We start from the raw sequence: 15,975 nt of genomic DNA on the forward strand, positions 1-15,975 counted from the left end.
AAGTTCAGTTCCTAGCCACATTTCAAATGCTCAATAACCATATAGGATAGTGGTAATTATATTGGACAACACAACTCTTTACCAGCTGGCCCCTCTTTGACCAGAAAGTCTCCCGCTTCCTCCTTTGCTCATTCTGCTCCAGCTTTGATGGCCTCTGTTGTTAGCACAGCAGATACTTCCCATTTCAGAGCCTTTGCATTTGCTATTCTCTTTGCTTAAAAAGCTTTGCTCCCAGATAGCTGTAAGACTTAGTCCTCCACCTTTTTCAGGTCTTTGTTCAGATGTTACCTTCTTTTATTTTTTTCCCAAATTATAAGAGAAAGTTTATTTAGAAAGTTACAGGGGCAGTTAAAAGTGAGCCATAGAAGAAATGGGCTAAGGAAACAAGTTACAGAGTCAAAAGAAGGGTCCTTAGGAGGAGGAGGTGGCTTTTCCTGAGCAACCTATTTAATATCTGGACCAATTGCCTTCTTTCTCAAATTCTTTCAAATCCAGACTGTCTTTTGAAAGAAGAGAGAAGAGGGCTGAGAGGGGAGAGATGACCTGATTTACAAAAGAAAACAGTGAAATAATAGGAATTGTCCCATACAGACAAATAAATGAATATGTTAGGCAGAAGCACAAAGTAAGATAAACATGAAAAAGTGACTGTGTTGCCCAACTTCCTAATACCTAGGCGGCTCAGAGGATTAGTTTTTGTGTACATGACTGACCTCCTTATAGATTGTAAGCTCCTTAAATGCAAAGCTCTGTCATAGCATTCTCTTACTTTCTTTGGCACTTAGCGCAGAACTTAAACCAAAAGCTGAGCTGAACTCTGTGCTGATGGGTCACCTCTTGGTTGGCTTTTTGTGTTTTACATTCTGTGGTCACCCCTCTACCTTCCCTCCTTTTTCAATGCCAGCACCTGGTATACTTGCTGATGTTACATGGGTGTTGGCTTCACATGTCCTATGGCTCTGATTATGACACTGTCTTTTTCTTTCCTTGCCCGTGCTTGTGCAGTCTTACTCATTTTCCAAAACCAACTCCTCTAAGAAGGCCTCACTGAGTCTCTTGGTTTATTAACTCCCTTCTCAGTGCTCCCTTTATGTTTGCATACATCTGTTTTGTGTTCAAGTAGGGGATATAAATATATAAACCCAGTAACAATAGAATATGCATTATTGAGGGCAGAGACCAAGCCTTACTACTGCAGATTAATTTTTTTAATCTTTAATGACTTCTTCAGTGCCTTACACATAGTAGGTATTCACTGCTTTTTAAATTGAATGAACTAGGCACAGAACACTAAAGAAAATAGCTATAACTGGGCAAAATTTGTGTTATTTAAGATATAGGTTTTAAACTCAACTACCTTTTTAAAGACCACAATGAGAGGCAAGAGATGTAGAAGCTGTGGGAAAATATATTGAGAGGAGCAGTACAATCAAAGATTAAACCCAAGGAGGAAGGAGGCTAAGGGGCTGAGGTGCTCAGAAGAACTTAACCTTGTTAGAAAGCCAGGAAAACACATGTGCTCAAATGGAGTGACAAAACTTACCTGTTTTTATTACAGGAATACTATTTTCATTTTAATCCTGGATGTTGCTCTTGATGTATTTGTACAGTTGTTTGCATCCCTACTTCACATTTGACAGTCTGACTTCTACATAAAGATCATCCCTCATTTGTTAACCAAGGGATTTGTCCTTCTGACTCTGTGATTCTGTTATTTTGAGGAAACCAGACCCAGTTAGCAGATATTTTCATGGTACCCTGTTAGGCACAAGAATTTTCATCAGTCTTGCTTTTACTACCACTTCCTTTTTTTTTTAATTTGTTAAGGTGACCTTGGTTAATAGGTTCATATAGGTTTCTAGTGTATGTTTCTTTCTTTTCTTTTTTAAAAAAATATTTTATGTATTCTTAGAGAGAGGAAGGGAAAGAGAAAAAGAAGGAGAGAAACACCTATTGGTTGCCTCTCACACATTCCCCAACTGAGGACCTGGCCCACAACCCAGCCATGTGCCCTGACTGGGAATCGAACCAGCGACCTTTTCACTTTGCAGGGCAACACCCAACCAACTGAGCTATACTGGTTAGAACTCAAGTGTACATTTCTATGGTACATGATCTGTAGATTGCACTGTGTGCCCACCACCCAAAGTCAAACAAATCATCTTCTGTCACCATATATTTGGCTCCCTTTGCCCTTTACTACCCCCTCAACCCCTTCCCTCTAGTCACCACCATACTGTTGTCTTTGTGTGTCTTTCAGTTTATAGCCTGCAAATGAATGAAATCATGTGGTTCTTAACTTTCTCTGACTGACTTATTTCGCTTAGCATAATATTCTTAAGGTCCACCCATGTTGTCACAAATGACAGTATTTTATCTTTTCTCATGGCTGTAGTATTCCACAGAATATACGTACCACATCTTCTTTATCCAGCCCTCTATTAAAGGACACTTTGGTTGTCTCTGTGTCTTGGCCACCATGAATTACGCTGCAGTGAACATAGGGGTGCATAAATCTTTGCAAATAAATGTTTTCAGATTTCTCAGGTAGACACCCAGAAGATGTGTTATGCTAGGTCATATGGTAAATCTTATTTTAAGTTTTTTGAGGAACCACCATACTGTTTTCCATAGTGGTTGGAGTAGTTTACATTCCCACCAGCAGTGAATGACGGTTCCTTTTTCTCCATAACCTCCCCAACACTTATTATCTATCTTATTGATAATAACCATTCTAACAGGCATGAGGCAGTATCTCATTGTAGTTTCGATTTGCATTTCCCTAACAGCTAGTGAAGTTGGGCATCTTTTCATGTATCTGACGGCCATTTGTATGACTTCTTGGGAGAGGTGTGTGTCAGGTTCTTTGCCCATTCTTAAATGGATTGTTTGTTTGTTTGTTTGTTATTGAGTTGTATGAGTTCTTACATATTCTGAATATTAATCCTTTGTTGGAGCTGTTTGCAGATACCATCTCCCATTCAGATGATTGCCTTTTGTTTTGTTGTTGGTTTCTTTTTCTGTGCAGAAGCTTTTTAGTTTGGTAGAGTCCCATTCATTTATTTTTGCCTTTAATTCCCTTGCCTTTGGGGTCAAATTCATGTTTTCTATGACCCAGGTCTGTAAGTTTAGTACTTCTATTTTCTTCTGTGTACTTCATTGTTTCCGTTCTTATATTTAGATCTTTGATCCATTTTGAATTAATTTTTGTACAAGACAACAAACTGTAATTTGATGCATTCTTTTGCATGTGGCTTTCCAGTTCTCCCAGCACCATTTACTGAAGAGGCTTTCTCTTCTGCATTGTGTGTTTTGGCTCCTTTGTCCAAAATTTTTTGCCCATATACCTGTGGTTGTATTTCTGGACTCTCAGTTCCATTCCATTTGTCTGTGTATCTGTTCTCCTGCCATTACCATGCCGTTTTGATTATTGTAGCTCTGTAGAATAATTTGAAGTCGGGTAGTGTGATACCTCCAGCTTTGTTCTTTATAAGTGGAGTACATTTTAAAGTGGGTATTTCGGTAAACTATGAGTCTATTTTGGTTGCAAGCTCATAATATGAAAGTATGCTTTGATTTTGAATTAACTATATTGTCAAGGAGTTAGAATTTATGTAGTTTTTCCTCAGAGTTGCTTTTGGTGACTCAGAAGCTTAAGCTGGCACCGTGTCTTGGCAATTAACTGTTTATTGATAGGAGTCTGGGTAAACTGGAAAAGTATTTTCTCCTCACTATAATAATTTATTGCTAATGGGTACATGAGCATATTCCAGCAGGTATCAGAAAGAAAAAGCAAGGGACAAAAATGCTTTTTCTCTGGTTCTTGGACTAATAATAATGCTCTTTGTTTTAAATAATGTTAACTATTGAAAATTAAATGTAAAAAAATCACTGTTACATCCCAAAAATAAGTATTACAAGAAATAACATATAGATCAAGCTCCATAATACAAATAAACGGAGGTAAGTGTCTCCCCTTGCCCTTTATGCTCTAACTCTGCCCCTTCTATCCAGCCTTAGACATTTCAGACTAGCTAACTGTCTCAGACCTGAGAAATCACTCTAATTCTTAATTGTCTTCCCCTCACAGAAAGTGTGACAACTCCTTTGTTTTCCTTTTTATTTTTACTTACGTATGTGTCTTAGCAGTGCAGCTACGGTGCATAAGTCTTCAAGTTTTTCTCTTGTACCTAGACTATCCCTCATAGACCATTCATGAGCTTCTTATCCTTTTTACTTGCTGAAAGCCAGATTTTCTTTCCCTTTAGTGGGTACTAAACAGAAGCAACATTCCTATCTCTTATTCATATGTAGGGTGACATCCAATAGTTAGTTAAGAAACTTAACTGCTTCTTAACACTTAACCCTGTTCTGTTGACAGAGCTTGCAGGGCTCACCACAAAGGTCCTACTGTCCAGTTATGTTTTCACTGAGAACCAGCTGTCTTCTTGCTTCCTTTTCTTATTATTTATCTTGTCACAAGCTTTTCTCAGAATAATATAAATATTTTATAGAAATTCTAATGCATCTACCTTAAGTTATATTATATAGCTATTTGATGTGGGTGATGCTGTGAATTTGTGATTTGCATGGCTTCAGATGTCATAATTTTTCCCCCCACTTTCTAGGAAGTAACAGCTAGCAGTCGCCACTATGTTGACAGGCTATTTGACCCTGATCCCCAGAAAGTTCTACAAGGTGTCATGTAAGTAGTATGTATTTAAGAGTCTATCAAAAGTCTTGTTTGTTTTCATGTTTGAATCTACCAAATATTATAATTCTGAAAATGCAGGGTTATAACTTTTCTTCTGCCGTTTTGGAAAGACCCCTTAACAGTCATGACTTTAATAATTGTACTGTTAAAAATTGTCTTTTGTATGGTTGTTAACTGACATGGTGAGCTTCTTTTTGGTAGAATACTTGTTTTACTTTTTAAATAATGTTTTCTTTGGTGAATGCTTTTGTGACTTTAAAATCCAGCAAAAGCAAGAGAATAAAATTGATGATCTTTTTATCATTGGAAAGGGTTAGGAGGAGAGCTCAGAGGATTTTTTGTTTGCTTGTTTTGATTTTGGTTAACTCATTGATTATCTCTAAGGTTTGAATATCATGGTAATGTTTTAAATATCAGAAGTTAGAAAGCACTCATTACAAAATTTAAATAAACTTTTGATAACATAAATGTCCTTCTCTAAAATTCCCATGTTTAATGAGAGGAGACATTTTTAAGTAACATACTTGAGGTGATTATGCTTTAAAAAATTAAGTGGGACAAGTATAAGATTGTAGCTGATTGAAAATGAATTCTCCAAAGAGCAGATTATCATGCTCTTCACACCTTACTTCTAAGGTATAAGGTCCAGCCTGAGACTCCTCAGAGGGTCGGGAACCATGTAGCACCTGCAGGCCTGAACTATGTCCAGAGGAAGGAGCCAAAAAAGGGTCAGGATGAGATACATTTGGGATAACAGCAAAGGCACAAATGAGTCCCTTTTTTCTCTCATCCTGCTAGTGTAGTCAATAGTACCTTCAGGTTGACTCTCGCTCAACCATGGTATAGAAATTTCTGCTGGCTGCAGTTCTTATTCAAACTCCAATCTCCCTTCTCTCACCACCCCACCCCCTGCCCCCACTACCACCAAGGCATGGTAGAAGGGATACCTTGGGGATGTGAATTTGTAAAGTGGAGGCAAAATATTGAATACAAGTAAATAAAGCTGTTTGTTCAAGTTGAGCTGGAAGGAAAGGTTAGAAGCTGGACTGACACCCATCTGGGATACTTGACACCTACCTTATCTTCACAACTTCTCAGATTACAGAAACAGAAGATGGTACTTCATGTTTTCTCATTATGTTAACTTTACTTTTGTCTCCTTAACTAGGAGACTTTTTAATGATTTAATGAGCCTCTTTGAGACTAGTTTGATTATTACCAGGAAATGTGGTATTAAATGAATCTGTTAAATCAATTTGGGTTGTACTTACATACACAAATTAGTTGAGGGGATAGGTTTAACTTAATACTTCTTCTCCTTAGATAGATAGGCAGATGCTCCACACACAATCAGACAGTGTGTATTGATAATCCTGGAAATAACTAAGTGATTTAATCAAATCACCTAGATTAAGAATCACTTAAGATTCCTCAATAAATAGTTGAAAATGTCAGACTCATTAAGTGCTCAGTGATTGATAGTAGAAGATGTGATTATTTTTATCACTGCTTCTATAACCATAGAAGCATTTAGGAGAATAACTAAATTTATCAATCAAGGATTTTGTGTAAAAGACTGTACTTTGAGTTGTATCTGATATCAGTAGCTAATTCTAGTGTTACTTGTCTATTTCAGAAACTCTATTTACTAAAGAACACTGTAACTTCTTAAAAATTGATAAAATATCAAGTAAAGCATATAAAATTGGAAAGAGTGCATTATAACAATCAGTTAAAGTATAGTTTTCTAGCCTTAGTGCCTCTTAAAAATGTATCAAGTTTCAGGCATTTAGCTGTTGGCTAAGACAGATAAGAAAGGTTTTTTGTGAAGGGGTGGTGGAGTGGGAAGAACATGGAGTCGGACAACAACAGTATGTTGAATTCCTGGTTCTGACATTTTGTGGTGGAGTAATTTACTGTCTGTAATTTCCTCCAGCCTTAACCTCATCGTCTGTAAAGGGAGAGTAATACTGCCCATCTTGCCAAGTTGTAAGAATTAAGCCAGACATACAAAATTCAGTACCTGATATGTTGTGGATACTACAAATTAGCACTTAAGTGGTTAGTCAGTATTGGCCCCAATTTAAAACAACTTCAAAAATTAGATGATTCTCCTCAAAGAAGAGAAAGGAAAATGCAAATAAAAATATCAAACAGATAAAACAATTCAAACTGAAAGAGAAAAGGGAGAAGGGCTAGAATTCTTGATTCAGAGAAGAGAATGCGAGTGATAACACATTCTGGCAAATGTCATTGCTACTTATAATACTAAAATCTGTTTATAGTTTTAAAGAGACAGATCACTCAGAATCATTCTATTTTATGTCAGAATAGAACTGGCCTTATAGGACTGTGTGTAGTGTGATTTGATAAAGCTTTCTTTTCCTCAGAGAGAAATATTTATTTTCTGACTTAGTTTTTTCCTGAATTTTGGAACTGTCTGAAAATTAATTTATATACAGGGTCTAGCACAAATAATGCCTCCTTTTTTATTACAGAATCTTTTATTACTAAATCATAAGCATGTTTATTCTGTAACATAATATCACACTTAAGCACTCCATATGACATTTTAGGCGAAATATTCAAATTAAAGCTATAAATCATTACACCCATATTAATCACCCTACCAACCACACTCAAGCAGGTGTTACTTCTGCTGGACCTGGTAAAGTCAAGAGAATAAGTGAATTATATTTTTATTTTTAAGTAATCATGTCTAATATTGGAATAATACAATGTTGATAGAGGAAAGGGGGAATCAAAATGAGGTTTTGGAAAGGAGAATTGACCAGTTTTTTCCTTTTTATGCACATTACACAGACACTATTGAGTCAACGAGAGACCATTACTAGACCAAAATAGGTAGGTAGAAGGGAGGTGGCCACAGAGTATAAACAACCATGGTAGCCTATGAAATTTAGGGAAGGAAGAGACAGAGGCTGAAGTAATAGGCTTTGAATCCAAAATATCCCATTGGAAAGATATGAAAGAATTTACAGTTAGCTTTATCTGCAAGACAACAAGAGTTTTTATTATTTTTATAGCTATATTGAACTGGTTTTTCCCAATAAGATTGTGAACATGTAAAACATACTAGCAGGAAAAACAAAAATTGAAAAGTTAAAGGTGAATAGTGAGTTTTCATTATGGTCTATAGCTAATCTGCCCAGCTGAGTTACAGGCATATAGCCTTAACCGAAAATATAGGGAACTTCTTTGTAGATAACATCATAAAAGGACCATTTTACCTACTCAGTGAGTAGGTAATAGAACCAGAAACAAAAAATTAGACCAGATCTCTCTGGTAAACTCAGGCAGTTGTGGATACTATACAATTATTCTGTAGTTTTCATTTCACCAACTGACCATTTCTAAAAAGTATCTTCTGAAGTATATTTTAATGTATTGATCAAATAAGGTTATTTTAGTAGTGATTATTTGACTTTCCAAGAAATTATGTGCCTCTGGTTTCAGTATGATACAGGGAGGTTCCATTTTCTTACGTGAGCTGAAGATATGAGCTCCCATAAAATTAAGCTTTTGGTTTTTAAGAAATTTTAAATTAAAGGGTAAGTTTTAGAATAATTCAAAACAAATATCCTCATAAAGGAATATATACATATGTATTTATATATATTTATTCCCTTAATACTTTTTAATCAGTTACTTTTAAAAAGTTTTATAGGTAAATATAAACAAAGATGACTTTAGTACCAAATTAAATGGAGTGATTCTGAGTCTTACTTGTTTAAAACTGTGTATTCTGAGACGATTCAGTCAGAGAAATGTGATTTAAAGGCTGGCAAGATTCTTCAGAAATTACTATGTCAGATGGACATAGTTTTTTCTTATAGTTAGATAAGCTGTTTGTATATGTGGAATTAACTTTGATACCTAGAATATCTGTATTTGTAAATGTGCATGTATCTTTCACATTTCTAAATCACTTAACTATATATAATATATAGTTATATACATTTTATGTATATATAATATATAGTTATATACAACATATTATGTATATATAATATAATATATAATATATATAGCCACATTATTCCACAATGCTTTAACACATTTTTATGTTCTTTGAAATGACTATATGTATTCAAATTATGTATTATTATTTTGGCACTTTTAATGCAATTATTAAATGTCACATTATTGGAGAATATCAGGTGCTTTATAATCATATATTTGTAAAATAAAGAGTGAAATACAATAACTCCTAATTTCTGAGCAGGTATTTATACAAATTGCAACTATATCTAATACTACATACATTCCAAAAATCTACACCATAGGGTAATTTGTTTATAAGAATGAACTAAATTACTGCCAATTCTCAGTTCTGTTCAATTTGTACATATAGTAGGTGCACAATAAATGGCCGAGTTGAGTTGAAGTTTGCTATAAATTTCTCAAGTGCCTATTAGACTAAAGCTTTATATTAAACATAAATTTATTTATTTTTGATCATCTGTTTTACTTATTTTTGATGATCTGTTGATCATCATTATCAAGTTCTTTTAAAATTGGCAGTTCTCATATGGAAATAGTAACTTTAATTGGAATATGTCTATATCTCATTTCTTAACAATGCTGGATAATAGAAAACTTACTGTGCTTGGATGTTTGGATTTAATATTCTCCCAAAATAACATTATAATAATTATAATTAAAGGAACAGAGCAGTGACTATGTAATTTGTCAAGTCCTAATAATTTAGTAAGTTGTTTATTTACCACGTTGCCTTGTTCTAGCTAGTATTTTTTCCTTATTTTATGGATGTCCTAATGAACAGTGAGTTTTCATAAGTAGGTCACTTTATTTATACTTAGATGGCAGTTTTCAGTATCCAGTGTATTTTTGGGCTACTTGACACCTATTAGATCAAGAATGAATGTACAATATACCAAATAAGAGCTTCTTCAGGTAAGCAAAAATAATACTGATTCAAAGTGAAAGTGACTTAATGGATCTTTTAGCTACAGGTTCCCATCTTTAATAATTTTCTGTTTTTAGATAATAGTGTGTTTTCATGTAAAACTTATGCTATTTTGATAGTTTAGGAATAAATATGCTTATACCTGATTGACTGAAACTATGTTTCTCCTGCAGATCTAGATCTTAATTCTTTTCTTACTTTTGCTACTGTTTTAATGGCACTATGCAATGTATACTTTCTCTTTTGGTTTTGATCACTATCATTATACTCTTAATTTAGACATATGCTGTTGCAGGCACTGTATATTATATTGTTTCGATATCTGAGTCCTTTCTCTTCACCATGCTTAATCTCTTTCAGAGCAAAGAAAGGAAGCAGAAGGGTTAGCTTCCATGTAAAATTAGGTGCCTCTTGAGTTCATATACGAGGGGAAACTGCCCCTAAAATGAAATGTATTTACCAAAAGTTGTGTATTTATTCTTACATGTTTAAACTTCAGTCACCTTCAAAGTACTTTCCACTTGATGCAGTATACCTATTGAGACATTTCCATTGCTCAAAACAGTTTTTGAACTTGTCGATTTTGATGCCTTTTAGTGCTTCTGCTCTTTTTTGGTTCACCTCCTCTTCCACATCAGCAAAACATTTCCCTTTGAGGACTTTTTTCATCAGGTGAAACAAAAACAGCCACTCAGGATGAGATTGGGTGAATAGAGAGGGTGGGGCACAGGAGTTATGCTGTGTTTTGGTCAAAAACTGCTGAATACTCTGTTGTGTGGGCAAGGGTGCTTGTAAATCCCCTTCATGAAATAGGCAAATTTGTTGAGAGAATCTTCAAAAAAAAATTCACTGAAGCTGAATGCAACCTCTTACAGCAATGCCACCTGGTACACTGATACAAATGAGTTCCTGGAATACTCACCTAGCAATGGAAGCCAGTAATACAAGGGGCCCACCCTCCAGCAGATAATTCTTTCTTTTGGAGGGGTCCCCTTCATATTAGTGGGCAAATTTAAGAATCTAGCTAGATTTTAGCTTTAAAAAAATGTTCCCTGACAAATTCATGTCTCCTCTTTTCTAGTCCGCAAAGAATGGGATATCCCCAACACTTACTTTTTAGCATTTCTATCTGGATACACTTATCTCACCTCAGAGATAATTCAGTGTGTCCAAAATTAAGAGAGATCCTTGTCTTGCCATGGGATTTATTCTCCAAACTTTGTAGTATTCTCTGCACCCAGGTACCCAGAATTGAAGTACTCACTCAAGATACGTCACATAACACATTTTCTGCACCTTCAACTCACCTTGTTAGGTGATTCCTCAAACATCCTTTGTATTAATGATTCCTATGGTTGCCACCCTAACCAGTGTCACAGTACCAAATACCTGGATAGACTGACTAATTCCTTCAACAAATATTTGTTGTGTGCCTACCAGGTGCTAGGCATCGTGCTAATGTGGGAATTTATAAGGATGAATAATGTACTCACTGCTCTGGGGGACCCAAAAGTCTAAAGGAGCAGACAGATAGCTAAAGAGATAGTCCACCATAGTTTGATTGTGAATGTTATGATAACCATAAGTGCAGGGAGTCTTGGGACCACAAAGGAAGGGCATTAGCTGTTGTCTCTCTTGACTTTAGTATTATCTGCATTCTAATCCATTCCATAGTCAGCTTATCTTCCTTAGTTATTGCTTTGTTCATGCTTGTTTTCTGATCAAAAACATGATTGCTCCTTAATCTGCCTCCCTTTAGTTTGTCTGTTCTCCCTATCACTTTTCTAATTTTATGTTCTGTGCCATCTTAAAGGGGACACTCTTTTCAATCCAGGCTCCTGGTACAGCCCTAGAAATATGCCATTTTTATTTTCAGTATGGTCTTCTATGAATGGCTTTTCTTTTTCTTTCCGCATCCATTTGTCAAAATCCTTGCTGTATTCTTAGGTTTATCTTAGTTCTCACCATTGTCTCAAAATCTGTTAAGCTTGTCTTTTTCATCTTCTTTCCTCAACCCTGTAAGCACTCAACTTATAATATAGCCTTACATTGTTAGTGTTATTTTGGTCTCTCCAAGGAAATTGTAAATTCTTTAGATCAGGCATCCCATTATATGATGTTTTTGTATCCTTCATAGAGGTTAGCACATGGTGAGCACAAAACTAACTGTTGAATTTCAGTAGTATGTAAGTAGGGCATTTCCCCCCAACGTTAAAAGGTGGTAGACATGAAATTATATTTTTCTGATTTAGTGGGAAAGTATGTCTTTTACCGAAAGTTAGAAATACTCTTATTTTGTATAAAAATGTAAAATCAAGACTCAGGAGGAAAAAGGGAAACCTATTTCATGACTTTTTTTTTTATTAGATTGTCCTAAATGCTTGATATACCAGAGGCAGTGGAAATAATACTTGGCATAAAAAATATGGGTTTAGACCAGCTCTCTCATTTAATGTGGAGCTCTGAGAAAAGCCCCAAAGCTGAGTCTAACTTCCTCATCTATAAAGTGTAATCTTATTCAAGGTTGTGGTGAATATTAAATAAAATAATGTATTTTATTTTGAATAAATATGGTATGTTTTATAAACTTCTAAGCAGTATGTAAATCTTGCATAGTTTACCTGTTGTGAGTTTGCATTTTACAAAAATATGGATTTTTGTATGGCACATTTTATGGTTCACTGATAGTAACTTCTCTGATAGTTCTAGGTCAGGCTGGCTTTGTTGCCTCTCCAGACAGATTTCTATCCTAACCAAGTAATGAGTGTGCTATGATAGAGGGCACTGGGGAGGGACACCTAACCCAGACCTGGGAGTTGTTGGGGCATGTTTCTAGGAGGATGTGCCATGACATCAATGTTTAGACCTGAAAAATGAGTAGTTAGCCTGGGAAGGGTATAAAGGTATGAGGGAGAGGACAAGGAGATGAGAAAATAGCTGTAATCTGGTAACAAGAACCTGCATCTGGTTGGCTCTGAAATGGAATCTTATACTGTACTTAGAACTGCTGAAGATGGGTATATGTGATAAGTATCATCTTTTTTGGTTTTAACTCTTTTATAGAAATGATCTTATAGTATCCCTTTATAGTAGTAGCAGAATAGAATTTATTTGTGGGGCATTAACATCTCTTCTTTCTTATCTAGCATAGACATATTTTACTTATTAGAGCCAGGGCAAGAACTGCTTTCTTTAGACATTGGTCCATTTTATTAATTGTGTTCTCTCTAGTTTAGAGTTACTCTGTAACTACCAGCTGGCTCCTTCATGTCTTTTTTGAAAACTATTAAGAGAACTGGACAATTAGTCTTGGAAGGGTTATTGTTTGCTTTTATCTATAAAAACATTTGCTCTGACATGGTTTCAGATATCTAAGATATGTTTACATGGTTATGTGGAAATACCTCATTTCTGCTTAGTTTAGCAAGAATGGGGAGAAATCTAGGGAAATGTTATAGTTGGAAGTTCCAGAATAGAGAGAGCATCCAGAATGGAACCTGGCACAAAAGAGACCCTCTATAGATAGCTGCTGGAAGAATGAATGTGCTGCACTGGTATAGGCAGAACATATTAAGAAAAGGGAATAGGATGAGAGTAAATGGAAAACTGTTAGGTTAGGGTCTATAAGCTGATGATTGCAAAGTAAGTCTCTGTGTAAGGAGGCAGGAGCCTAGATGTATAGTCTGCCACAACTATATGCTTTGCTAAAGGAGGCTTTGATACCAATTTTAACATCATGTATCAGAACTTAGTAAAAACCTCAATAAATTCATTCAATTTAGTACCCATAAACAAAAAATACTCCTACTATCCCCTGTGAACCATATGGAAGATCTGATGAATAGTTGACAGAGAGAGATCAGGCCCTGAAAAGTAGACCTACCCTCAGGTACTGAGCTAATGGAAGAAGATTAGGCAGGTGTGCAATGTTTGCCTCAAGACTTGTGCAAATGTTATTCCAAACTTGTAAGGAGAATAAGCTTTCAGCAGAGCACTATGCCATAGTAGTGTTTTTCTGCAATAATCTAAGAAGGTAATTGAGGAGAAGGATATAATTATTACCAGGGCTTTTAATGCCAGCAAATTCCATTGGTTTTGTAAATACATAGTGACTGTAACAATTACTTGTTGATTTTTTAAAGGAACTTTTTCTCCCTCTGTTTCCTACTCTGCTTTTCTACAAGATCATGATTTGCCAACTGTAGAACTCTTTTAGGATTCTCATGTTCAATGTTGGCAAAAAACTCTTATATATTGTAGAGTTCTGCCACCTCAAAGAGGGGAGGTCAAAAGAAATGTTGGTCAAGTATCTAGGGGAGCTTAGTCTGGGTTAGAAAGAAATGGGTGAGTTAAGAACTTTCAGGCTCTATAGCAATGGCATTGTGCTATCAGACCTAACTTCCCCTTATAAATATTTTGTAACATCCCCTGTAGTATGCTGAAATTTAATCCATACTAATATAACTTACTCTCATACATAACTCTAAAAATAATGCTTTCCCTTCTTGTAATATAAAGGAAAATTTTAAAAGAAGGTAATTTATAATGTTTCAATATATAAATGCTTAGGTGTGACTGTATTAGAAAACTTAATGAAATAGTGTAAATGCAGGGGCTACAGACGTGGGCTGATGTAGGTCTGTGGTATTGATAACTCATGAACCAGGAGTGCCACTGTGCTAGTGATCTGATTTTCCAAAGTGAAGTAACTCTTAACAAAGAGTATACACTTCCTTTTATTTTAGGGTGGGTACAGTACTGAAAATTATAATTTTTTACAATGCAAAATATGCTTTCTGTTTGTAAAACTATGACCAGAAATTTCCAGACACCTCATAAACAGTTGAAATGTCCCTAGGGGGCTGTACTGCTCTCTTTCCCACTTTGAGGACCACTGCTATGGAGATAACATAGTGTTCCAGTGTTTTATGTTAAGATAGGACTACTGAACAATTAGGGTATTTTTTAAAGTTTATTAAATGTATTGCTTTTTATTAAACATTTTTATTAGCAGTACTAGGTTTATTTTGAGCTATTTTTTCCCCTACCTGTCCTTTGAAACCAACTGGGTTTGTGAACCAATTGGTCATTGGTAGAGATACTCTATTAACAAAATTGTAATTCCTGGTGAAGTAAAGATCTGAGTGTAGCTAGAATAAAAATTGCTGGTGAATATGAAAGAAATATCAACGATTTTTTAAAAATTTAAATCTCCTTAAAAGACAATTGGCTGCTTAAGCAAACATAGTAACAATATATTATGTCGTTTCTAATTAATTTAAAAATAAAATGTGTAACAGTAGCTGCACAAAGAATAGATGGGGAAATGGAAGTATTATACCTGCAATGCCCTTACAATACACACGAAACAGGGATGATAGATTGTTGATTGAAGACCCTTGAAGATTGTTGAAACATGCACATTATAGATTGCAAGGCAAACGTGAAGAAAACCAAAAAGGTACAGCTAATAAAACAATAGAGGAGATAAAATAGAATCATAAGAAACACTCAGTCCATAAGAAATCACAAAAAAGAGTGAACAAAGTCATTCTCCTTGAAACATGGTCAGATATGTTCTGTGGGCTGGTTGCTTTTACTTTGTACTCCCAGATCTGTGAGTGAGAATGTGGTCTATATTTCTTTATATTCAAAAGTTCAGTGGCCTTTTTAAAAAACTCTTTTGTTTTGTTTTCATTGGGAGTCTTTTGCCCAGTACTCAGGATCTCTCCCACTTCTCCCACTCCACTACCTGTTTTACATCCCTCAGGTTCACTCTCTTCTCTTTGGCATTCCAGGGGGGGAAAAGGGTTAATGCTTGACTTTGTCACCGACTTCTGTACTTGCCAATCCAAGATGTTACATAATGAAGATAAAGGGGAATGACTGGTCTTTGGTTTTTTTGTGGTGTCTCAACATACCTTACCTTTTCTCTTCCCCTGAATTCAGAGACATGAAAAATGCCGTAATTGGAAACAACAAGCAGAAAGCCAACCTCATTGTTTTAGGAGCTGTTCCAAGGTATGTTTGGTATCATTTCCTTTTCTGCTGTTCATACTAATTCTAATGTATTTCTCATTCTTAACCATATGAATGATCTTTTTCTTGTATTGCCTATCCTATTTTTGGAAAGCCTCAAATTTTATGAGTTTCATGAAGCATTTGTAAGAAACAAAACAAGTCAAAGTACCAGAGAATGGACTATGAAGTGAATGTGTGAATACTTTTTAGAAATTCAAGATCATTGACCCTGCAATAAAAGAATGTGTCGCACCAACCTATTCATTCTTCCCTATCAACTCAGAGCCCT

The 15,975-nt window shown here is 35.4% G+C and overlaps 1 protein-coding gene across 3 annotated transcripts in view; it reads left to right on the top strand.

Annotated features, from left to right (window-relative positions):
• The window catches only part of ARMC8 (armadillo repeat containing 8), a 102,952-nt gene that overhangs the window by 18,074 nt on the left and 68,903 nt on the right, over positions 1-15,975 (top strand). For 2 of the 3 annotated variants that reach the window (XM_045856700.1, XM_045856701.1), the window contains exons 2-3: positions 4,629-4,705; positions 15,615-15,686. In XM_045856700.1, the coding sequence (XP_045712656.1) occupies positions 4,629-4,705; positions 15,615-15,686 (149 nt within the window). The remainder of the gene's footprint in view (positions 1-4,628; positions 4,706-15,614; positions 15,687-15,975) is intronic. The other variant, XM_045856702.1, reaches the window with a different exon arrangement.

Source organism: Phyllostomus hastatus, unplaced genomic scaffold (assembly GCF_019186645.2).
Source record: "Phyllostomus hastatus isolate PE091 unplaced genomic scaffold, TTU_PhHast_1.1 phas_scaffold_129, whole genome shotgun sequence".
Taxonomy (NCBI): Eukaryota; Metazoa; Chordata; class Mammalia; order Chiroptera; family Phyllostomidae; genus Phyllostomus; species Phyllostomus hastatus.